This window comes from Momordica charantia, assembly GCF_013281855.1.
Source record: "Momordica charantia cultivar OHB3-1 chromosome 4 unlocalized genomic scaffold, Mcharantia_2.0 BLBB01000004.1, whole genome shotgun sequence".
NCBI classification, from domain to species: domain Eukaryota; kingdom Viridiplantae; phylum Streptophyta; class Magnoliopsida; order Cucurbitales; family Cucurbitaceae; genus Momordica; species Momordica charantia.
The window spans coordinates 27,802,370-27,827,666 of record NW_028275162.1 but is presented as its reverse complement, the minus strand read 5'-3'; the positions used below and the strand labels follow the sequence as shown (position 1 = coordinate 27,827,666).

The window sequence follows — 25,297 nt, the reverse complement described above, 5'->3', positions numbered from 1 at the left end:
GAGATTAATCTAGGTGCATGAGATTAGTCGAGATCCTATAACTTAAAATCTTCGTTTTTTATATCGCCTAGTATAGAAAGAAGTGAGTTATTTTATGACATTATGTTCCTAGCTCTCCTTTAATTGAAAAAATGGGATTAAAACTGATATTACAAATTAGAAAAAGTATCCCTTAATTGAAATGTTACCCCCTCTAATTTAGCAAGATATGGCTGGACGTGAGATTTAATAATTTGAGCAACAGAAAATAGAAATCTTGGGGGTAAAATAATATTTGATTACGAGGGAGCTGAAAATGTATATCAAGATCCAGATTTCAAAGAAAACGTCCATAATGCTCATCAACATTTCGTACCATAGGAAGTATGGTATTTGTTTCTATAAATTTGTCATGTGACAAAGATCAGCTCCATACCACCACCCCCTGGTTGGTTGGTTATCATCAGCCTTTTCTGGTGTCGATTGCAGCATGTACAAAGTCTTCACAGCGGCTAATTCCATCAGTCAAAACATCGGACAAAACTCCGATTATGTCGAATGCCTCCTGAAGATCACTGGCAGAAGTCATTTCATCAAGCCATGCTAGCAACTCCTTCGAGAACCCCGCCATTTCCCTTACGTTATTAAGTCGCACTTTCATCACCACCTCCCAACCTTCCAAGTTCTGGGTCTCGCTTTCCTCTTCGGATGCTGTGGAGGATGTCCCTTCCTTTGCAGAAGATGCCGTATTCGATGGTTTTTTGACCTTGAAGAAATGTTGCAGTTGCTGAATCAGGCCCGTGTAGACGAGCATTGGCTTAATAATAGTCAATAAATCATTGGTTTCCTCTGCTTCTGTGTTCGGGGTATTACTTCCTGATTCAATCTTAGAAGTTGAACTGGCTGATGAGCGACTGGTCGGCCGACTATGAGTATGCTGCATGTATGCATGGAATATTCCACGCTGTAGGAATGCACGGCGATGCTGCATCCAGGATTCATAAGATTCTGAAAGAAGCGAGTTCACCATCATGAACTGAACAGTTTCCTCAGTGGCAGCTGAAGGTTGTGATCCTGGAGAGAATGGACGTGAATCTGTTGCAGCAGACGAGGACAAATAGATCGAAACAGATTTAGCCATCGTAGAACGTTGAGAAGGGCTCCCTTGATCCAGTAGGTGACGAGCCATTTGGATCATAAAGGGAAGGAACCGAGAATTGCTTTCACTGCCGCCACCCCTGCTTTCCAAGCTGAATGATGCTCCAGTAGCAAATCGAGCCAACATCTACATGACAGAAGAATACAGCAGACAAATTAAAGCATTAGAACGTAGAGAAGCTAATCCAGGAAGGAGAAAGTTTCTAACAGAAATAAGAACCATCCACAAACTGACAATAGGAAACAAACATACCAGAACAATATCATACGTCAAGAGCCGAAGTCGAGTTCCATCAGCACGACCAAGAGCATTTAGGTTGTCCCAATGCTGGTCAACATATCGAACATACTGTGCTGATGGGACAGAAGGACCTCTGACCGGGAACAAGGAATTGCAGAGGCATTCGTTATTCCTGAGTGTTGCTCCTTCCCATTCTTTCTTTGGGGTTCTCAAGGCAGCATCTGCTCTTTTGGCCTCTTGATGGCACTGATAATGAATTATATTGAAATAACTCACAGTAGTGTAAACACACTCCCCACGAGTGCTTCCTGAAGACCCAATACCACCAAGGTTAACCCTCTTGCTGTAAGAATAAACACCGAGCAAGTCGGTAGGCCTCAAACTATAACCTTCTCTGCACACCATGCATGCCAACCCATCTTCCTCTTCCTCTACATCTTCCAAACCTTCAAGAGCTGGTCTTGAAACGATGATCCGTTCACCACCATCTGAAGCCAGTTCCTGTCGCATTCCAAGTCCCTGCAGTATCACCAAAAAGGAATTATCTCCACTGCTTATATTGGTAGTCTTAAAATCTGAAACCACGAAATATAAAATATATGAAACGTATGCACACGGAACATATGCTACCTAAATTAAACAAAACAGCACAGCGGTAGAAAGTACAGAAACAAGGAATAAAGTCGGGAAATCGGAAGACCATGAAAGTAATTATACACTAATCGAATCCAAACACACTTTCAGACAATGCACAGCCAACATTATTCATGTGCATACACTTCCCACTTCCAAATACACAGCTACCAATTCATATTTTCAATTGTCAGAATGGAACTTTGTTTGCAAGAAGAAACCAAATTATAATTCAAATTATTTAGAAAGGAGAAAGAGGGAACACTTTATTTTGGAATTTATTTTTTAGATGATAAAACACTCTAGCAACATGTAACCAAACCAGAAGCATAAAAAATAGTAAAGTTAAACAAATAACGTTTGCACTAGACAAGTATAAGCAAACGCATTAGGAAATACTAGGCAAAGCAGTTCTCAATCATGGACTACAATGAGACAGTACCTGCAGCATTTCTTCCCTCTTCCTCAAAGCACGCCGCCTCATTTCATCTCTTGTGGCATGCCGTAACATTCGCACTTTATCCTCTAAGAATCCATCTCCATTTCCATCCTTGTTACAGAGTGTATCCAACAAGTTCTCTGCCCTAGCGCCAATCTCATTTTCGCCTGCAACTCCTTCCAGTGCATGAAGCAAAGGTAGGATCCTTCCTTCATCAATACACTTCTGTGTAGCCAAATGCCCCATTGACAAACCCCTTAGCATAGACAATATAAGCGGAATTGATGGACGTTTCAAGGCTAATGCCCATTCCACACTAGATCTGAAGCCAGCCTGTCCTGCAATGGCAAAACTATCTCTCAGATGCTTAAGTGCAAGGCTAGTAATGCCCTTTTCCAAAATAATATCTTTCAGTCTCTCCCCACAAGAGCTTGTTTTCAGAGACTCCGAGACTCTAACAAAATTTTCCACAGTAAATCTATTCTTGGCAGCTTGCTTAGAGATGCACTCATCCTTCGGGTTGTCTTCATGTTGCTTCTGTAATCGGTCAAATTCATCCCAATCATTCAGGTACGGGGTAAAATGTTGTATGAGTGCATCCATAGCAGCAGGTTCACCATATGTCAAGTAAGGCAATATTCTAGCAACCATTTCAGTGTTCCTCTGTTGTTTGTTTGAACCAAAAGGTTGAGATAATCTTTCCAGGAACATAAGAACAATCTTTTTGGCCTGTTCACCTGCACCAGTTTGTTCACTAGTGACAGTAAGAGCACTTTGTCCAATGCTAATACTTTCACTTTCATTTGCTTCAATTGTTAGACTCTCCACAATCAAAAGAATGCCTTCAGCTGACTCCATGGCATCCACAGAAAAGGCCCGCCTAGCTGTTTCTAGAAGTAATCCGAGAGCTCCAAGCCTCAATAAAGCACGCCTGTTCTCTCTTATTTTACAACAATGCATAAGAAGATTAAGAACTGCAACCAGCAGCTCTTGGTTTGACTTGAAATTATCCCATATGCGCTGATTCAAATAAATAAACAACAGTAAGACCGGGAAAAATGGTTTGATTGACTTAAAATAGATAAAGGACTGACAGCTTAGCGCCCATTATCCAACAACTGGATAAAAATCGGATGGAAACACAATGCAGCTGAATATAGAAGTAGGTATACAAATGAATTTGAAACAGAATTTTACTTCCAATAAATAATTTTTCCTGCACAACTAATATGCTAATTAGCAGCATATTTTAACCACCTGTGAACTTTGAAATATAAAATTTCCATTAAGCGTTTATTGTCTGCATAATTTTTCAGATACTATATAAAGCTTTTCAGAAGGCACGGAAACATAGCACCAATGAACTTAAGGTTTGTTATCAATATCAGGGTATGACTGTACGTGAAGACATCTGTCTAAAAATAAAAATATACTTCATCTGACTTGCATGATTAATTCAACAGGGTGGAGAGATTCAAATCTCCTACCTCAACAAGTTGAGCTATGATCAGGCTAGCTTGCAGGATTGAAGTAAAAAAAAAATATAATAATAATAAAATAACTCCTTTAACGAAAGAAAAATATGACCATCTGATATCATGGTAGGGTAGGTCCATGGCGTGTTCACAAGTCATTTCACTTTTTACATACTGTCCAATCATTCTAAACCAGTGAATATTTTCTTTGGTGTCAGTTATGAGTAAAGGCACTGAAATCTTTTTTCACTATCTTCATTTAATTCATTTACTTTTGAAATGTTTTTTTACTAGGAAACTGAAAGTCTGAACCTTTAATCAAGTGTAATGAAATATACATAAACCTTCAAGGAAATTACAGAGAGGCATTCCAAATAGAAGGGGAATCATTGACAAAAAGAAAGTCCTTAAAGAGACAACTTCCTCAAGAACTGAGAACGTTTTGAAACAAATAATTATGCAATGCCATGTGGTTGGAAAATGATAAGTGAACTTCACCATGGGTATCTAGAGCACATTTTCGAATGAAAGTTCCATTTTAACAGACAAATGAAACTACAAAGAATATTGAAGAAAGGAAAGAAAATAGCAAGTCTATTATGTCATGACAGTCGTGAAAAGAGTGAAATATAAAAATTCTGAGTGACAGCATTTCGTTAGGTGGATTGTGAACTGGAAGGGGAAAAGGTATACATTGAAGCATATTTTAAGCCAGAAGTCTAGGTTTAATGGGTTGGAACAGCAGAAATCAAATCAATAAGAAAACTTACCAGGAAAACGATGCATTTCAATCTTACTTCAGTAATTTAACTATACTTATTCAGTTTTAGTTCCCACACTTTCAAATGTTTTTTTTTTTAATAGTTACAATTTTGAAAAACTATAGTTTATATAATATTTAAGGACTATTCTATTTGAAAAACTAAGGCAGCTAAATATTATTTTATATTTATTACTTTAATATTTATTCAGCTAAATATTAGTTCACACATCATAGGTTCTTATTAGGTTTTTTGAAAAACTAATACAGCTAAATATTATTTTATATAAGATTTAAGGACTATTCTATTTGAAAGTTCAAAGATAAAAATAGAATATATATGAAAGTACAGCAATACATATAATTTAAACCACTTTTGCAGGTAACACTAGAAGACTAAATAATAAACAGGGCATTAAAAAATAAGGAGATGATAATAGGTCTACTCCACAAACCTGGATCATGCCCAACAAAATTTCCAGCCCTCCATACTCACGAACTGCACCTGCTATAGCAAATTCCAATTCTGGATCTTGCGATTCCTCTCTGTCTTCCTCCAATTCCTTAATCATAGGTTCCGTTGCTTCACCATCTAATCCCTGAAAAGTACATCCGACACCCATGAAAAAGGAGTGGTATTGCTAAAGAAACTTAGCTAAAAATTTCTCTAACCCATTTTTTACAGACTCTTCAACATCAAAATTCAAATATATGGATCCTCATAGTGAGGATTAAGGAAACAAGAAACATAAGGTAATCATAATCCTCTGAAAGAATATTCCAGCCATCTACATATGGATTATTTTAAGATCACATCATTATTTATAAGTAACAAACCTGAAGCCGGTAAGTCACTGTCATAGGAGGAGAGTCCCTAGCAGATGTGGTGGATATTAGTGCAGTATTAGATATGGCACTTGAAGACTGGTTAGATTTCTTCCATACTTGCTCATAGACTTGCGCAATGCTTAAATCAAGAGAGATTATATGTCCAGCAACTAGCAACTCCATCCCATAATCATCCTCAAGAAAACTAAGTAGATCTAATTGATGACAAATTTTATTTTTGACATCACGCATTAATGGACCAATCTCAGCACTAGAGTAAGGATTTTTTGTCATGGATCCTCTGATAAACTCTTCTTGCGTGTGTGCCTTGTTTAGAACCAAGAGATACACTGGCTCTGGTTTTGAGGGGGAGATCAGATTGCAGAGCTGCTCCAGAATAAACTGCACGTGGTATTTCAAAATAAGCTACCAATCTAAATAACACTTCAAACAAAAAAATAGATGAACAAAAAAAGGTAAGGGCACATTTTTAAAAGAAAATATCTGATTATTTTATTATTAGAAAATATCCTGCATAAATGATAGAAGATACGGATCTTTTTACTCTGATAAGATAATAATTTCATAAGAAGCAGAGCATGCTATGAGGCAGTTGGACATCATTGATTAACTAGTTCTTAATCAAATTTATCATACCAAACAAGTACGCCCTTTCCTTTCCTCTCCATGGATTTGCAAACCACAAATACAGGCACGAATGAATTGCCTCTTGTTTTCATTGCTTTCTAGCAGAAGGCTGTCCAAGAGATCTTTTAGAAGCCGATTACAATCACTAATCAATTTTGTCTTCTGTACCACCAAGCCACGAATCACAATGAGAGCCTCAAGAACTTCAGAGAGTAGATTATCCCGCATAAATCTAGCAACAAGATCAAATTATATAAACTTAAACAGAAGTAGCCAAAAAAACAGATGCTGTAGAAAGAAGTTATACCTTGATCTAATATTAGGGATCTCTAAAAATTTTCCAAGGAGCTCTATAAGCTTGTGAAGGATAAATCCCTGAGAAATATCAATATGAAGGCTTCTCTCCAGAGACTCAACATTGCCCACTTCTTGGGAAATTAATTTGCAAATTGTACATAAACACCCTCGTACAGTCAAAAACAACCGTGCATCTTCAGAATCTACCATCTTGAAAAGTAATTCAAAATATTCAGCAGCACTCTCGCCAGCAGAAAGTGTTGCTGGCAACAGAGACACCAGTAAATCCAACAGACGAAATTGTCTTGATGAACTTTGAGCACAAAGCAAACTTATCAGCATACACATCTCTGATCTAATAGATTGGGAACAAGCACATAACACAAGTTCTGTAACCCATGACCCCAGCTCAAAAGATGACAAGTCACTTTTACCATTTCTACATACAAAGCGCTTCCACCTAAGTGCATACTTCAGGGACAAATAATCACCTTTTTGTGTCCGAGATCTTTGAGCTGTACCTTTGAACACCTGAGACACTTTGTATTGCCTTCTAACGAAGTCAAGATAAGATGATCCCTTTTCCCACTCTGCATAACTCAGCAATTGAATATCCTGAGTCCTATTAGAAGAATCCCAATTATGTTCAAGTGATTCGGGTGCAGGCTTACTCCCACTCAGAGGCCCACTGAAAGATCCAGATATATTTGAAGAGTTTTCATCCTTATTTTGTGAAACAGATGTCGGTTTTCCCATCCTCTGCTCCTTGTCTACAGTATCAGTTTTTGGAGGAGTACAAGCTTGAGATATAATCCTCAGACATGGAAGAATAATGTGCTCAGCAATTGCCGGATGTTTGGCACCCGACCTAATAGATGAAAATAACAGCTGGAAAACAACTCGCAGTCTAGCTTCCCAGAACTCATCAGCCAGAGAACAGACTTCTGAGAGCAGTGATAATTCCTCTCGAGTTGCCAATGAAATGTCCATAGAACGATGGTGTTCGAGGCAGTACATGACTTTCTTTTGGATTAGGTTGTTCAGCCCACTCACTGCATTTACATCACCCTCAGAGAAAGAACAAAGAACTGCCCTAGCTTGTACTCGAGCAGCTTTGGGCCCTTGATGAATATTATTTTCAAACAGCTCAGATAATATACCCAAGCTAACAAGTTGCTTCTTAGAACTCTGATGCTTCGACAGCACCTGCAATATCTCAAGACATTGAGTGACAAATGTAGTCGCACAACCATAGCAATTATTAGGAGATCTAGATATCACAAATCTTGAAGCTGGAAGCCCATCATCAGTGTGCTTCTGGTGCAAATATGTCATTAAAACCCGACGAAGACCTTGAAGCGTTTGGACGCTTTTACTGACAGAATCAAAGGCTGCTTTGCACTTTTCACCGTATAAAACCCCAAGGAGAGCAATTTTACGATTAATCTTACATGATGGTCCTGGAAGTGAGACCATCATTTGCTGAACAGAGTCCTTCTGTTGCGAGTCCATTTCATTCTCACCAATGCTTGAAACAATTTTTAGTAGGGGTTTCTTAAAGCCTAAGAGTTGCTGATATCTCCTGTGAGCATTTTCTGATTCAGACTCTATTGCAGCCAGACCTCTCTTCATATCTTCATCGTTCTCCATGTTATCAAATGTAAAACTTGGCTTTGCCATGAAATTAAATTCAAACCTACCATACTTGCTGTATCCACACTCGTTGCATAAAAAAGAGTCCAGGTTCTCATAATTTATGTTTCGGCATTGCCTACATTGATATGCATTCTCATGGCAATTGCTGCATATCCCATGCTTATCAGTGACTGGACGACTGCATCGAGGGCATTGCAAGGGTTCAAGGGATAAAGCCTGAAGATTTTCATAGAAAGAATCCAGCTCAATCATGAAATTACAAGCAGTGATTGGAATGGGAAATTCAACTTTTAGCTCGGTCTGATTGAAAGCAAGATGACAACTTTTTGCACGCTTCCACAATGACCAATTATTTTTCAACTCCGACAAGTCAGCCACAGGCCGATTATTGTAGTACAGATTCAAAACTTTCACAGATTTGGACTTCCGAGCATCATGAACATTCATTATAACAGTTTGAATTGTGTAACTCCCTGTACATTTCACAATGATGCGGTTATCTGTGAATTTTGTTTCAGATTTGAGATTTTCAAGTTTCATCCTGCTGTAAGGCACCTCAGGAGAACTGCAAGCGGCACAAGGTTCACTCTCAAGATAGTAACCATCAAACTCAACTAGACCACTTAAGGTATTGTATATGCGTGAATTTGGATGATTAGCTAACAGCTCATTTTGTGAATGAAGTGTCTCATATATTGATCTAATAACATCAGAGGTCAAGCATCGATCTAGAAGTTCAGAACTCTGTTGCTTCGAACTAACATCAGGAACTTTTCCCAGCAACCATGTGACCAGTTCTGCATACTCAGCAATGTTCAGACCATACATAGGAAGACTTTTAACTTTTTGCAAGAGAGCCATCAATAGAGTTTCCTTAAACATCTGCTTTCCATGATGCCAAATACCACAAACAACACCCTTGGCCTCTGTCCGAACAGAGCTTGAATTCCATTCAAGAAGAAAGCAATCAATGAAATGGCTCAAGATATTGCTGCTCTTATCAGCGAAGATATTCACCATCATCTCCATGTCCAAATACGACTTCTCCAACCCAGAATCATTTCCATCTTCACCTTTTCTTTTCTTTCTTGAATCCACAGTTTGTGTACCAGATTTATTCGAACTTGTCCCAGTATCTCCTGCTTCAGATTTCTGCACAGAATGGCTAACATCCTTTCCTGTATAGAAGGCGAGATTCAAGAGTTTGAGAGTCTGAATAATAGACTCTTCCCCAAAGTAGAAAACTCCATTCAGCAAAAATGGCAGTACATCTCCATGTCTCAAACAATATTTCTGCCAATTTCGAGGCCTTGCAGCAGCTACTTCAGCCATAGTTGTTAGGCATTTCACTATCTTTACGCTTCTCTCATATGACATTGGATTTTGAAAGCCACCAGCCTTGTTTATGTATTTGAAAAGTTTCTTCACTTCAGTTGAAAACTGCCAAGTGTCTCGAATACTGTAATAGTGACTCTTGCTGCCACAGATGTGGAGGAAAAGCCTTCTAGCATATCTTCTAACAAAGCTAGTATTGGGGTTGTTAATATAACTGCAAAGAACGTCTTGATATACATCCAACTTCAAATCCTTGCTGCTATAGATCTTATAAACCTTCTCCTTCTCCAATGTCTTGTCATATTTTTCTGGTCGAACCAATGTATATACAAGACGAAAAGCATTTTCTAATAAGAGCCTGTGATAGTCTATGAAAAGATCTGTACGATGTGCTTTTGCATAAGAATCTGAAAAGAATGGAGAGAAATTGCCAGCAGGGAGATCCTTACGAACTGTTAGCAGAGCTCCACATCCAGAACCATTATTAAAACCATGTCCACTGTCATAATCGATTGTGGATGACTTGAAGACATGCACTAGCTGCTGCAGCACATCCATAAGATAATTCACAAAAGATTGTTGCCTAATAGAACCACAAGCACGAAGTAGCTGGGAAGTAAAATCATTTTTTCCTTGATCGTCAATGAAAGATTGTGCAGTAACTGAAGTAGATGGTGGAATCTGGTTTGAACTCTTATCATGCGTATCTGTAGTACTACTAGGCTTCGCACTTGGACCATCGCTACCAGGTTGATGCCAGTTTCGTAGCATCAAGGTGAAGAACATGAAAACAAGGATTGCAACTTCCCCAAAAGATGTACGGGTTTTGGCTTCAAAGGGTTTGTTGAGATTAATCTCCTCCAAAAACCATTTAATTAATCTTTCCAAGTCCAAGTTTTCAGATTTCAAGCTGTTCATAAAAGGCCCGCCCATAGTGGATGATAATCTATAGAAAAGCTGCATAACGGGAACAGCCTGAACACCTGATGTTGTCTCCATCCATCCTTTCAGCTGTTCAAGGAGTTCGGAGAGAAGCAAGGAATTAACAGTTTGTTTAGAAGCTGATATTGAAACAGGATCAGTCACTGAGGCAGAAAAATCCCCCGAATCAGCTGGCTCTAAGACATGAATTGATGACACGGGATTCTTCACGCTAATATCTGATCTTACTGATGCCAAGCTTGAATCATTCATATCTTCGGTTGAAAAGTGATATTCATTCCCGTCTCCTAATGATTCCACTTCAATTGGGATGGCAGTCATAGGATGATCTCTAGAGTGTGGTGAAGGAAGCCTGTCTGCATCAAGTACCTCATAACATGACTCGCATAAATCAAAATCAGGACAGATTGTACAATGCCATCGTCGCCTTGGTATAGGAACCGTGGAGCAACCATCACAACAATATTGAACTGAGGAAGTAATAGAGTCTTCTTCAATCATGACCTGGGGATTGGTACCAGTTGTTTCAGTAGATATAGGTGCAGATAATGGATTTTCAGCACCATCATCAGTAGCTAGCATTGTTTGCTTTGGAAATGGGACCTGAAGCAACCTTGAAGATATAGCCAAGCTGGAAAAAAAAAGGACGGAATCTTCAGTAAATACCTTAGAATATGATTTAGTTATAAGAATGAAATTGAAGAAATAAAACCTGCTTGATGTCTGAACAGCCTCACTGGAGGAAAACAGAAGTTTCTTAAATAACACAACAGCAGGTGCAACAGAGTGTCTGCCAATATCTGGACCATGCAATGCCAGGCACTCAGCATAACAATAAATAAGTTCAACAGAGGAAATAACAATGTTGTTCAATGTCTGAGTGTTGGGCTGCTCCATGTCCAAAATTCCCCACAGAATTTGCATAAGTCCATCCACCACTTGAGAACCTACATCGGCGATAGTATCCATAAGGCAACCATAAAAAAAATTAATACTCTACTTGCTCTCTAATAAGAGCTTCAAGGGCCTATAGAACAATTTAACAACGCTGATAAATATTCTATCAATCTACTTTACAATATTTTCAAAGGAAGATGCAGAAAATAGAAATAATAGTTTAAAGCCAATAATAGATCAGACATGATGTTGGTTGAACATGGTCGGCAGCATGGAGCAAAAAATTTCAAAATCATAGTACAACTGATTAGTTAACCCCTTTTATGGGTATAAATTTGAGGCTAAAACCATCATCAGTCAGTTCAGCTTAACAGGTTAGACTAACCAAAATATGAAATAACATAATAAAGACCTTTCGAATAAAATCCCAACCCACTGTAAATTCAAAAAATAAAACTAGTCCACATATTCATAATATAAATTCACCATAAGATTGACAAGTAGGCCAAATAAGAGGACAATACAGAAAACTGATATTGATAACTCTCCGTAGTATTTGATTTTCTTGACTGAATAATTTCAAAGCTAAGAGATCAATAATAAAATGGGGTACGTTCACTTAAGCAGAACATAATCAACTAGAATATACGTGCAAAGGGTGCTCTTTTTTAAGCTAATAACCACTCCATCAAAGGTTTTTAGTTAGATCTATCTTAAGCAGAACATAATCAACTAGAATATGAAACAATCTAACTCCACTTTAATTTGATTTATTAAAGGCCCATTCAGTAACCATTTCGTTTTCCATTTTCTATTTTTAAAAATCAAGCTTAGGCTTAGAAACATATGTTCCTTTGCTTGTTATCTACTTCTTCAAAAGGTTTTAAAATCTAAGCCAAATTTTTTTTAACTAAAAAGTAGTTTTTAAAAACTTGGTTTTTTATTTATATATATATATTTTTTTTTATAGGAAACATAAAGAATATATTAGAGCAGGACCCAAAAAAGAGGTCAAGACAACCTAAAGGTGGAGGGTAGAGGAAACCCTCCCCAAAGGACTATACAATCACCTCTTTCCAATCTTGCATAATAAAAAAAGGCTATAATTACCAAAAACCTTCTTGGTAGAGGAAACTTGGTTTTTTATTTTTTAAATTTGACTAAGAATTCAAATGTGTGCTAGCTTAATTTTTGAAAACATAAAACTAGAAATGAAATTTTTATCAAAATTGGCTTAAAGAAATTGCACTAAGTAAAAGGAAGTATGAATACCATTCATCTCCAAAAAACAAGCCAGATTAGATCTACGATGCAGTGCAATCTTAGAAACCGCACGCATTTGTGATGTAAATTCTTCAATAATCCATCCTCCTGCAGCACCACCAACTCCAAGCCTAGAGGAGAGCACAGATGTTGATTTCACCACACCGGTCAGACACATAGTGTCCTTCACCTAATAATGAGAGGGGGAAAACTTCAGAGTAAGTTCAGAAAAATTATCATAGTACCAGTAAAACCACGCCACTCAAATGATTACTTGGTAGTATATCTCTTTTTTGGGGAAGATAGCTTGCAGGACACGACAAGCAGCTGACTGCAACAAGGGCTCACGATCACTTTCAAATATTGTTTCTAATAATTGCTTGCACTTCAATTTACTCAACTCCTGATTCACATCATCAAGCTTTGGGCATCCTTGTGATCTACAAATTAAATAACAACTAGACAAGACCTTCAGACCATCTGCTAACACCTGCTGTTGAATGGGAGCACCTTGCATTGATCGCCGCTTTTTCCCAGATCTGGCAAGCAAGGAATTGGAACCGAGTGCACGAGCCTCCATGTCCAGTACAGCATCCATTTTTTCTTTCCAACCAAATTCATCTTTTGCTCGACCATACACTTCAAGTGAGTCTATCCTAGGAAGTGCAGAACCATTGAATGCTGGCCCAACAGTTACAGTGAATTCTTCATCAGCAAGGAGAGACTCAGCAACTGTAAATGGTATATCATACCAAGATCGCATGCCCTCGTCTAATTTTATGACTCTCTGGAAAATAGTTATTTCTGAAGGTATATGATTTGCGGATGTGTTACCAACATGAATGCGGCAGCCAACCATAACAATATCAGGGTCAGAATTGGAGACAGTGATCTGAGCAGGGAAAAGAAAGGCCAGCTCACGGTTAGAGAGGGCTTCAACCAGAGACAGAAATATCAATTTACAAGAATGCAATGACCAACCATGGGCATCACGATCCAGTTGTTTTTTTTTTTAACAAGAAACGAACTTTTCATTGAGGAATGAAAAGGAACATAAAATGTTCAAAATACAAACTCTCATGTGTTATAATGATGTTAGAAGTACAAACCAAGTTTTCGTGAATTTGATGAGTTCTCACATGAAGTGTTATATTATTTCGGAAAAAGAAAGACCACCTTTACAGTACCTGGGTGTTTGCACAAATAAATGGGCTCAATAGTAAAGCATTTTCTTTGCAATCTATTGGCAGTGTTCAGGCACCAGGCCTCCCAAACGTAAAGTTAAATAAGTATATATATATATATAAGAAACAAAAATTTCATTATCAAAAGAGAAGTACAAAAAAGGGGGAATGAGCTATCCCCGCTTGCAAGGAATTACAAAAAAGCTTCCCAATTGGCAAAAATTTGAGAGACACTACGATTACAAAAGATTTTGTGACTAGAAGCCCACGAAAAGACAGAAGTAAAATTTAAATTAAATTGTCAATGCTTCTTGGACTTCGTAATGTTTTGCAGTTTTTATATTTTGTAAGCAAAACTGACCACCCAAACCAATGTTGGCGGGTTGGGTCGGGATGGGTTAAGGTGCAACATAGGTCTTTGGAAGTGGCTATATAGTCAACCCAAACACTTCGGTTGATTTATGGAGGAAGAAATTTTTCATGGTTTGATGAATATTTCAACAAGGAAGATGAATTTCTTGTTTTGCTTGGAAAAACTCTTTGCTGAAGAAATTGAAGAATAAACTAAAAAAGATCTATGGTGTTATGATGAAATGGAGTCGAGTCCATTTTATTGTTCGAGCAACAAAATGATAAAGAAGGATATGAATTGAATAAATCTCAAGGGGAAAATACAAACGTTTGAGGAACTGGATGGAGATTTTCAGTTTGGATATTATGTTTTTTCAAGAATCCAAGAGCTCAAAAATTAATTTTGCAGATTTATCATTATTTGAAAGTTAGATAAGATGTTGCATTGGAGTTTTGATTGGCTGAAAACAACATATTCTATTTGGAGATTTTTTTAATCATAAGTCGTAGTTTTGAAGCAACATTCCCGATATCTTGTAAGCTTCAGGATGACAACTGTCGTAGCATAACTAATAATTGTTTTGTAAGTTTCATTTGAATGGTTAATTTTTTTAGCTTGTAGTTAGTTATTTGTTCACCTAGTTAACAGGTCGTAGGTGAACCCATTAATCTCCTATTTATAAGGCTAATCTCTTATTTAGAAATACCTTTCAATCATAATAAATATTTCTGTAAATATTTCTAGGAGATTTTCTCCTTTGACGGTTGGCTGAACCAATAAGTTTAGTCCAAGCTTTTACATCTTGATCGTTAAGGTTCCTGGGGTAGACTGATTAAAACCAGGAAACCTTTTCATTTTATCTCATAAAAAACCTGGAAAGATTTTCTTAACCAGCTTTCATTTTTTGTATTTTTCATTCCTTTTCATTTCATTAATGAAAAGTTCGTATTTTATTCAAAATAAATAAATAAAAACATCAGGAGCCTTGTACACATAGAACCGGTCCTATAATTAAAAATAAAAATAGCTAAAGCAAGAAATAGCAATAGAAATCATTTTCTCCCACAAATATAGAGATTTTTCCTCACGAAGGAAAGCTCTAATAAAGTTGAACCAAAGGACTTTAGCTTGCTTTCTAAACAGGTGACCTCCCAGGAGAAATAAAAGTGAGCTACTTGTGTTCCTGAGAGAGTAGACTACCGAAATCTAAGAACATAGGGTTCCCAAATCCGAGAGGTCACAAGACAGTGAAAAAGGAAGTGTTTCAAGGAAAAGTAATGTGAATCTATAAAAGTGATGTGTTTCTAGGAAAGTAATTTTCTCGTCTGAAAGAAAATGCCATCCTAAATAAGTATGAAAAGATAAAATATTTTGATCAGAATGAAGAGATAAAATATGATATCACAGCAACAGACAAAAACAAAAACCCCAATTCTAAGTCTCATTGATTAAGACTTGAAGAACCTAATATGCAGGTATTGAAATGCATAGTTTTGTGCAAGTCAACAATACCTTGAAACCTGAAGAACTGGGACTCTCAAGAAAGCCATCCTCGGATGCCAAACTCTGCTTAGCTCCTTCAGAATCTCCATTTCTCACAGCATCACCTCCCAATCTTACATCTGCGGTGATGCACACAGTTTTCTCAAAAAAATCAAGCGGGAATTCTGGATTTGTACCTGCATAAACCTTGTTATTGAGAATGCCAGAACCCAACTTCTTGATCTTTTCTGCAGTTGCGTTTGCACTAGCATCCACTCCAACAGTGGTACGAGTGTATATTTGAAGGCTACCATCATCATGTAAAACAAGACAATGTATTTTATCTTTGGATAAAGGCTTATAAGCAGTTATCCCAACTAACGGCAAGGATGAGCCACCTGCATGCCTCAAATTTTGAGCAAATATCTCATAAGCCCCCATAGATACAGCCAAAGCAGAATTTGATTTAACACTTGAAAAGCAAACAAATAAGCCACTGCCAGCAAACAACTCCTTCCAACGGTGTAATCCAGCAGGCCGAAGTTTTCCATCTTGTTCCTCTTCATGTATAACTGATATCTCAGTCAACACTGTTGCATCAGGGCTTAACTGACCAACCAATGTGGTGCCATCTGCATAGGCAAGAAATAATAATTTGTAACACGAAGAGAAGTACAATGACAATCCCTTTGCACTCATTTCTCTGCCCTGAATGTGAATGATCTCCTTCAAGGGTGTAGCTCCAACATTTCCCAGCACTGACAACTCAAGTCTGAACATTCTTCCATTTTCTGACAGAACAATAAGAAACATCCTTCCGTGTGAAGCAATGAAAAGTGTAGCATCAACAACCATGTCATCCGGCAATGTGAAGTAGTGCATTGGGCTGATATTATCCACAGATAGATCATACATTTTGACGAACCTGTTTGTAACCACCATTAGTTGGACTTGAGATCCTGGAACCCATTCTATTCGTCTAATATGAGCACCTTGCAGAGCAAGTTCAATAGCAAGACGGTCAATCACTTCACCACGGTGATTCAAAGTCAAGACTTGGCAATCTTCATAGCCTGCCACAGCAAGATAGTTCTCTACTGTGGGATTAAAAGCAAGATGTACAATTTCAAAACGGACAACGTTCTTGGAGAGTGGCTTAACATTAGTCTTGTCTGCCGTCATGGGTGCAATAGTAGCTTGTTCTATTAACTGCCTAACATCAAAAATAGAAACTTTATCACCTTCCCCAACAGCAAGACGACCTCTAATGCTAACACTAAGCAAAGATTTCACCAGAGATCCACTAGCTAGATGTGATTTAAGCTCCTTGGCATTTGCATATTCTGCCTTAATCTTAAGGTCCAAGGACCCACTTTTATATGCCTTCTTCAATTGCAAAAGATCAAGCCCATAAGATAGAACCTTATCTTTACCCAGAATAATTTTCTCGTCTTTTGAAAGGTCTGGGTCCCTTTGGTTAGTTACAGAAGGCAATAAACACGAGCAAAGCTCAAGCATCCTTCCTTCAACATCCAGTTCCTCAAGTAAAACAGGAACTCCTTCTAGAAGCTCTCTAGGAACAGAGGGTTTGAGACATTTATCTGTGTCTGTAATCACGTCATCTTCTAGATCAGATTCACTTTCAGGAAGTTGATCTCCCTCCTCAGAGAAAGGTAAGAAGCATTGGTAGTTACTGGCACCACGTGCAGGAGCACTGCCATGTCCAGTAAACTTGCGAGGCTTTAAGCACTGACAACTGCTGCCCCTAACACCCCCAGCACCACAGTCACAGAAGAAGCGACTAGAACGGGAATAAACAACCCGATGACCACGATGACAGACTTTTGCACACACAGAACAACATCCCTTAGAGACGGTCAGATCGCATGTATAACAAAAGTACCAGTGTTGTTCCATGAAATTGCTGCCACTCGATGTAAACGTGCAGACTTTTGAAGCAAGTGCCCTTTCACTGTTTGTGTCCTCCTCCTCATCCTTGTCTAGGCTAGCTACTTCACCATCGGAAGTTCCATCATCCTCGTCTTCCTCAGCTGAAGTTGCATCACATTCAAAAGATGCAGGTCCCTCCTCTTGATTGGAAGAGAGAACCAATGTCTCTAAATTATTCTTCCTAGACCCCACTGATTTAGAAGAAATAGGTCCAACTTCAGGTGCATACCTCGATACGGGTTTGCCGAAGGGTCTCTCAAGAACATTCTTACCAGATCCACCCTCAATCAAGATTGTTTCAAGAAAACTGAAGAGGAACTTCAAACCTGGGAATAGGCGCTCATCCCTAGCCAAATTCTCCATCAATGGTAGAATCCTCCCCAAAAGTAATTTCATTGATTTCTCCCCTTTCATCAGCTGAACAACAAAATGGAAATAGGACTTGAAAACATTGATATCAAATCGCAAAAATGCCATATCAAGGGATGCTAGTGCAGCCTCAAATAAGTGACTCTGCAGTTGAAGTGACAGAGGTTCTGAGTGTGATGATATGAGACAAAAAACAAAATTCATGGACGATTCTCTAAGAGAAATAGATCCTTTCACGTTGACTCCACTTGAATCTTCTGATACTAAACCAAAAACCCTCTTCTCCAACCATTTTGACAGGCCAGACAAATCCATACTAAGGAATTTATTTTGTATTTTCTGTTTAAGTTTGGAGCATGGCTCTCCAGACAAGAGTTCAACAAAGAAACCAAGAACCTTCAAATTAACTAATTCAGAGCAACAATCGTCTAAGGAGTCTAAAAGAACCAACAAGTTACCACGTTGTAATGCATAAAGCTCCTTAACCCGCTCTGATACATCTTCAGCACCAAGATAAAATTGGAAAACAGAAGACTTCAAAGAATCTTTCCGGAGGCTGTCCATGATATCTGTAACCTTAACAATTATCCACTCATGAATAGTGTTATCATTCACCCCACTCGTGTTGATGTGTCTTAAGTACCCCTCAAGCTGTTTCAATAGAAACAGAACTCCATAATCAGATCCTTCCAATTCTGTACTCAAACTCTGATATATGCCCTCACATTTCCCATGAACCCTTTCAAAGGTCTTATCAAATTTGATAGTCATTACTGCATCAAGAATCCCACGGATTACCTCAGTCTCCAAAATGAAATTACGTTTAACATCTACTATCCTCAGCAGCCCATCTAAAACAGAAATGATCCTTCCTATACTAAGGACACAAGAAAGAAGAATTCCACTAGAAGTTTCCAAATGAGAGGGAAAGCCATGAAACATAGATTCCCAAGAGGCCCTTGATAGGAACCCCAGGGCTCTTTTATCTATGATTTCATCCAACCTAGACATGAGGTTAAAAACAGACTCCAGCAAGCAAGACGTTGTGCCATAGTTCTCAAGGATCTTATTCTGAACACATTTATCAAATTCAGAATGTTTAAAGAGCAAGAGAGGGGAAAACTCAGCAGCGTGATCATGGCTATTACTAAGAGTAGCAACAAAAGCTTTCTGATGAACTAGTAAACACATGCTCAATATAGATGACAACTCCCTGATTAGAATTGAAACTTGACCATCGGTAATCACAGAGGAAATTATGCTTTCAGAAAAATTGGCATGCTCATTATCTGTAACAGTGGTATCTGTCAAGAAAGAACCCACTGGAGGAACCGCATTCTTATTGCAGTATCTCCATATCCCAACATTGAGGAAGGAAAGAACCAGAGATAGCCATGCTCCATTTCGTAAAAAATTCCAGCCCAATGCTTTAAAGTCCTCAAGGATACTCCCACCATGCAAATGCTGAAGCAAACCAATCACAACTTGAGGGAACTTAATGCTCTTGCCAATAACATCACTATGATCTAGAAGTAAATAACTGAAGTAGAAGAAACATGTTGTATTAGAAATGTCGAGTGTCTCTGGGTCACTCCATAATGGGTATATATGTTCCAAAGTCTTAACTGTAGGAAAATCCCAGCAAAGAACAAAGACATATCTTTCAATGATAAGGTCTTCAACCGTTACAGCTTGTTTACCGTTCCAGAACCCCAAAATCCAAGAGAACGTAGAAAATATATCACCCGAATTGAACCATGGACATTCAACTGTCAAATCATGCTTGCGTAGTGAAGCAGGAAATGAAGAAATATCAATCAACTGGTTGATCAAGCTATTAAAGAAGGGCTTGGATTCCATAGATGCACCAATTACATTCTTGGCTACATTTGCTCCCCAAGATGATAAATGATCATTCACCGTGTAAGGCAAACTGGAGGCAAAGGCGGGAGCATCCCTCAACTTAGATCGAAAATCAAAAAGCAACGAAGAGGAACATGTATGAGGGTGAAAAATAATGTGTCGAAGTACTATAATCAACCTTGAAACTAACAAACCCCACATTGACAATTCTGAGCTGTTAGAAAATGTAGACGGATTATCAATTGCCCTTAGGGAAGAAAAAATTGAGTTTGAAATTTCTACCTTTTCTCCTTCGGAAGACAAGTGAAATGCCACAAGAAGAATTTCAATGTGAAAGACTGAGGGAAGAGTCCCAATAAATTCCTGGAGGCTAGAATATTTTAAGGAAATATTTTTGGACTTCTCAATGACAAAATCCACAAATTGCCTGTAAATTTGGGCCCTCAACTGCTTCCCAGCAACACCAGTTCTACGGAAAAGGGTGTGCGCCAGTAAGCTTAGGGTCTGATCGTTGTAAACAAAGCTACCATTTTCGGCATTCAGAATTTTCTTCACAAGGTACTCTTCAAGCAGATCTGGCAAAGCATGGCGTGTGAGAAGATCATGCAACAACCTGTAACAAATTTCATGGATGTGGCCAGATTTCCTTTCATCGTGTGCAGGGAGACAACTAGCAGAAGCCTTGTCATCAGAACAACATCCCTCACAGCTTAGCAAGGAAAGCAAAATATCAATATGGTTCTCATTAAGTTTGTTGCAACCATCATCAAGAACAGATGCATTCCATTCCGGAGAGAAGATGCATAGCTTAATAAAGCTCAATAGTTCTTTAGCAGCTTGGAAAGGCAGATTGCTAAAGCTAGAGGTAGAATTGACAGCAAGATGCTGCAAATCATATCCATCTACAGATCCAACGGAGCGGCCACTCTCAGAAAAGAGGTCCCCAAACAGTGCTTCATCTTCATGACAAACTGCAGTTTCCTGTTCAGCCGTGCTACTGCTCTTCATGCAACTGGATAATGATCGCTCTATTTTAGGTCTTAATCTCACTCCTTCAGAATAAAGAAAGAGGAGGAGATGCATCAAATCATTCATCCATTGTTTTGATGAAGGGAATATCATTCTCAAAATTTCTTCTACTGTGTAATACTTGTGCAAAGGAACAATCTCCGAACGAGCATAGCATGTAGGCACATCCACAGATAAATCAGCAACAATGCTATTTTGATGCATTTCAAGATCTTTAAAACTGAAAGCCTGATATTTATGCTTCTTAAGGTCTTGAATGAGTTTTATTATAACCATAACACTTCGAGGAAAGTAAACCAGGGGCGGCTTCAGGTTTGCAATAGATTTATCATACTTCCAAACTGAAGAACTCAAGTTATCCAATATGGAAGCCACTATACATGTTTGGATGTTCACACAAACATAGCTGTTGCGAAATACAACCTGAAGTAGCTCCAAGAATTCTTCAAGGAGTAACAAGATGGTGTTCTCAAAACTACCCTCCACTGTAGCATGACTATTTGTAAACTCAAAGCATAGTCCAAACAAGCAAGGCAATGAGTTGGCAAAGAATGCAAATGCTTGCATCAGTTTAGCATCATATTCAATATACGGAAGTTTCTTTGACAGTTCTGTAAGAAGCTTTAAAATCCTCAAACTACATGACAGACTCTTCCGAAAACTTGTACTTCCTGTCTTCTCATCAAACGCATCTGGGAGTATAATCAATTCTTTGCACATGAAAATCAAATGCTGAATGCATCCCAAATGCGTGACTGCCCAATGCTGGCAAAGGAAAATCAACTTGTTCATGTCTTCAAGGAATGTTGGTTCACTGAATCTAGATTCAGAGGTCAGCTGATCAGCTTGCTCGCATTCAGCAGCTATTGTCATTAAAAGCTTACCTACCTGTTTTTCTTCTTTGGAGCAACAGGCTCCTTAGAAAAAAAAATATAAGGGGAAAAGATATCTTTGTTAAGAAAAGAACAATTATTAAAGCATAAGATATCATCAAATTAAGTCATTAAAAAATTAACAGGCACCTGTAAAACCAACACATTCAATGTCATTATCAAACTCAATAGCAGCATCGCAGTCTCCACCAGTAGATACTAACAAGTCCATAAGACTATTCTTGGCGCAAGGCTGTGCAGAGTCTGATACTTTATCCATGCCATCAACCAAAATTGTCTCCATAAAAAGTATCATATTATTCTGCGGAGGATGCCAAATGGTAGTTCATATAATACAAAAAACATATATATATGTAAGTTGAAATAATATGGAGAAAGAACATAAAAAACCAACATTAAATATTAAGAATTTAGCTGATATATTTTTATATATCTAAAAATTAACACATAAGAATGAATATGAAGTAAAAATTTCACAAATCAAGATGGTCAATATCAAAATGATGGTTAATATTCGTCTCCAATGTCATTAAAATATCAATAAAAATGTTAATTACGATGTGGAATCAATGAAAAAAATGTAACAGCATACAGGAAATATTATTAAAAATTAATAAAAGAATATGTTTAGAAAAAATAAACAAAAGGAAATTAATGGAAGGTAAATTGAGATGATCAAAATCAATATGAGCATGATTCTTTTTCTACAATGTAGTGGAAATATTGAAAATGTCAAAACCATTCAGAAAAATAAAATGTTATCAGAAAAAATAAAATGTTATCGGAAAAAATATAAAAGGAACGTAACAAAGTTCAACTATCACTAGGTCATCTCAGACTTGACGCCATTTTCTGCAAGTCACAAGCTCATTGCAAGGTACATCGACCAACTTTTTGTAAGTAAGACTAACTCATATTTAAACCTCAAAATAGCTATTAAAAAACAAAATACGTTTTTACCAACATTTCTCTCAATTATATAAATTTGTATCTCTCTCGCTTGACTCCACTCTCTTTCTATCTATATTCTCTCACTATCTGTAATGTTATATTTCCCTCTTTCTCTCAATCTTTTGTGAAATCCATTTCTCTAATTTCTGTGATTCTACATTAATACACTTCCCTATTCATTTTTTAAAATATTAAAAATTGCATTTAATAGCTTATTGAAGCAATTTTTTAATTGTTTCATTAATAAATAAAATCATTTGTATCAAATTCCACAGTTTCAATGATTTTTCTCAAAATAAGCATTAACATTGATATTTCCATTGACGTTCTATCAATATCATTTTGAACTCCTTTGGAATGATAAACTTCTCAGGCAGAAAAGCAGCCTCTGTTTCAAATCCACGTACAGATGGTTTCTTTTTCCTTCTATACCCCAAGAAAAGTCAGCTGAATAAGATAATAATGTAGCACATTTTTCCAACAACATATAGTTTTGTGAAGACAATTGGCAATTGTATGATAAAAACATCAATTTCTACCTTATCAAGAAAAGGGAATCCTTACATAATTCAGAACCAATATCTCACTTTTAAGTTTCTCGTCCACATGAGGTTAGCAAGCATGGGTTCTATAAAATAAAAAATAAATAAAAAAGAAATGATAATAATGACCCTAGATTTTGAACATTGTATCTATTTAATCAGGCTTTTATCATGTCCCTAGACTTTGAATTATAGTTCTCAGTGGTGCGACTTGTTAACTCGAGTTTGACAAAAAATTGCGTGGCATTCCTTTAGATAAAACTTGAATGAGGTGGTTTGAACTAGCAGCAACTGCAAGACTGAGAAGCAAAAACCAGCTATTGCAGTCTTAATTTTAACCCGTCCAATCAAAGCAACCACCAGTTACAAATCTAATTCAGCTCTAATTGTATCCCACTCATTCATAACACGTCCCAATTGGATGTCAAATTGCACGACCTCATCCAATATTCACTGAATGGAGCAATGCCTCAACATTTTCGTCAAACGGTGTTAAGAACTTAAGGCTACTAGAAATATTTGATGGGATTGAAACTTTTAAAGTTCAAGACCAAGTAGACACAATGCTAAACAAAATTTGTAATTTGACCTGATAATAATAAATAACAAGTTTCATCAAGACTGAGGACTATGACAATAAGAATATTATGATATCCGGACTTGGTCAACGTGAAAATACACAACAAATACTCTGTCAGTAGGATACGGGAAAGGGAATTTGACACATAAGTAGTGCAGTAAAATAAAATAAAAAAATTGATATAAAGTAAATAACTTCTATAGAATACAGAAGGCTCAAAACACTGATAAAGCAAATACTACTTGACAATACATCTAAGCACAGACAACGCACGACTGAAGATTCACTTTCAGAGAGAGAGAGAGAGAGAGGTCTTCTACAGAACATGCGTGGGGTGAGTAAGAGAACGCAATGATGTACTCCTCCCACTTAATTAAGAGACTATCAAGAAGCAACAAACCTGAATACTGAAGTCATCGCACTTAAACTCTGATTTCTCCAAGTAACGGAAAACCAACTCGAGTGACTTTTTAATAACCGCAACGACTATAGCTTCAGCTTGATCCACTGTCGAGGCAAATGCACCAAAGACAACATGCATCAATTGAATAACATATCACTAACCGAAATCCATTCCCCGGGAGAGTAAAGAAATCTTGAAGAAGAAGGGGAAAAAATCCAAGATTCAAGAAGCAAAGCCGCCATTTACTTTTAATAAAACTTCAAACTAATATAGTTGCAAATTGCTTGCATAATTACACACACGTACAATTGTTTAAAAAAATTAAAAAAACAATTGTTTACAGTTGATGCACTTAAACAGCATTCCAACTGAGTTTGCAGTCCTCGCAAAAGTAAAATATTCGATTACAATGCACAAGTAATCCAAAAGCACATAAAACCCAAAATATGAACCGAAAGAAAACAAAACAGAGACGGAAAAACACATTTCGTAATGAATAAAAGCTCGGGAGTGAAGCAAAGCGCACCGTTGAGAGATCGAGAAGCAGAAGCAATTGCATAAGCAATTGAACAAACAGCTTGGATCTGAGGATCGGTCCAGGACTGGAAAGCGAGCTTGGCATCATCGAGCTCCCGAAGACCGGCGTTGAGAATGGAATAGAATTGACGAAGGCCGAGTTTGATCGAGGAATCATCGGAGCGAAGCAAGTGGAGGAGATCGGATGAGGACAAAGGCTTCTTGCTATTGGTGCTGCTGGCATCGTCGACGAAGAGAGTGTCTACGAGTTTAACGAGACTCTGCTCCGCCATGAGCAGTGGTGCGCACAGGCCTCGACGATCAGACTAGAAACTTGGAGAAGAAGATGATGATGAAGAAGAAGAAGAAGAAGAAGAAGAGAAAAAGGATGTGTTTTATAAATAGTAAGAGATTAGAGGGGTTTTGTCAGTGTAAAAAAGGAGAGGGGGTTTGTAACAAATGTACAAAATTAATTACAAAAAAAATAAAACGAAAAAGAAGAAAATATGCTGCTAAAGGCGGTGGACTGAAAATGAAAATATTCTATCGTACGTGTCTTTCTCTAATATGTTTTTTTATTTATTTTAAATAAATACTTTTTCCAATTATTACGAATATATAATATGAATACT

At 37.6% G+C, this 25,297-nt stretch overlaps 1 protein-coding gene across 2 annotated transcripts; it reads right to left on the bottom strand.

Moving 5' to 3' along the window:
* Positions 1-256: 256 nt before the first annotated feature.
* BIG (auxin transport protein (BIG)) lies at positions 257-25,062 on the bottom strand. Of its 2 annotated transcripts, XM_022278180.2 has the most exons (14): positions 24,676-25,062; positions 24,147-24,253; positions 21,803-21,974; positions 15,600-21,697; positions 12,826-13,443; positions 12,561-12,741; positions 11,104-11,338; positions 6,469-11,022; positions 6,171-6,393; positions 5,523-5,915; positions 5,141-5,284; positions 2,454-3,470; positions 1,391-1,897; positions 257-1,264 (listed from the first exon to the last, which is right to left on the bottom strand). In XM_022278180.2, exons 1-14 carry the CDS (start codon positions 24,956-24,958, stop codon positions 443-445), a joined length of 15,354 nt encoding a protein of 5,117 aa, XP_022133872.1. In that variant the 5' UTR covers positions 24,959-25,062; the 3' UTR covers positions 257-442. The 2 variants fall into 2 exon arrangements, with proteins under 2 accessions (XP_022133872.1, XP_087979566.1); XM_088123440.1 differs by having other exon boundaries at positions 6,469-11,338.
* Positions 25,063-25,297: the final 235 nt, after the last annotated feature.

Excerpts from the sequence above, each read along its gene's own strand:
- BIG (XM_088123440.1), bottom strand. The coding sequence starts at position 24,958 with ATGGCGGAGCAGAGTCTCGTTAAACTCGTAGACACTCTCTTCGTCGAC. Across the intron at positions 5,916-6,170 it reads GGAAAGGGCGTACTTGTTTG|TTTATTCTGGAGCAGCTCTG; the intron begins GTATGATAAATT and ends TACCACGTGCAG. Across the intron at positions 3,471-5,140 it reads TTTTGTTGGGCATGATCCAG|CGCATATGGGATAATTTCAA; the intron begins GTTTGTGGAGTA and ends TATTTGAATCAG.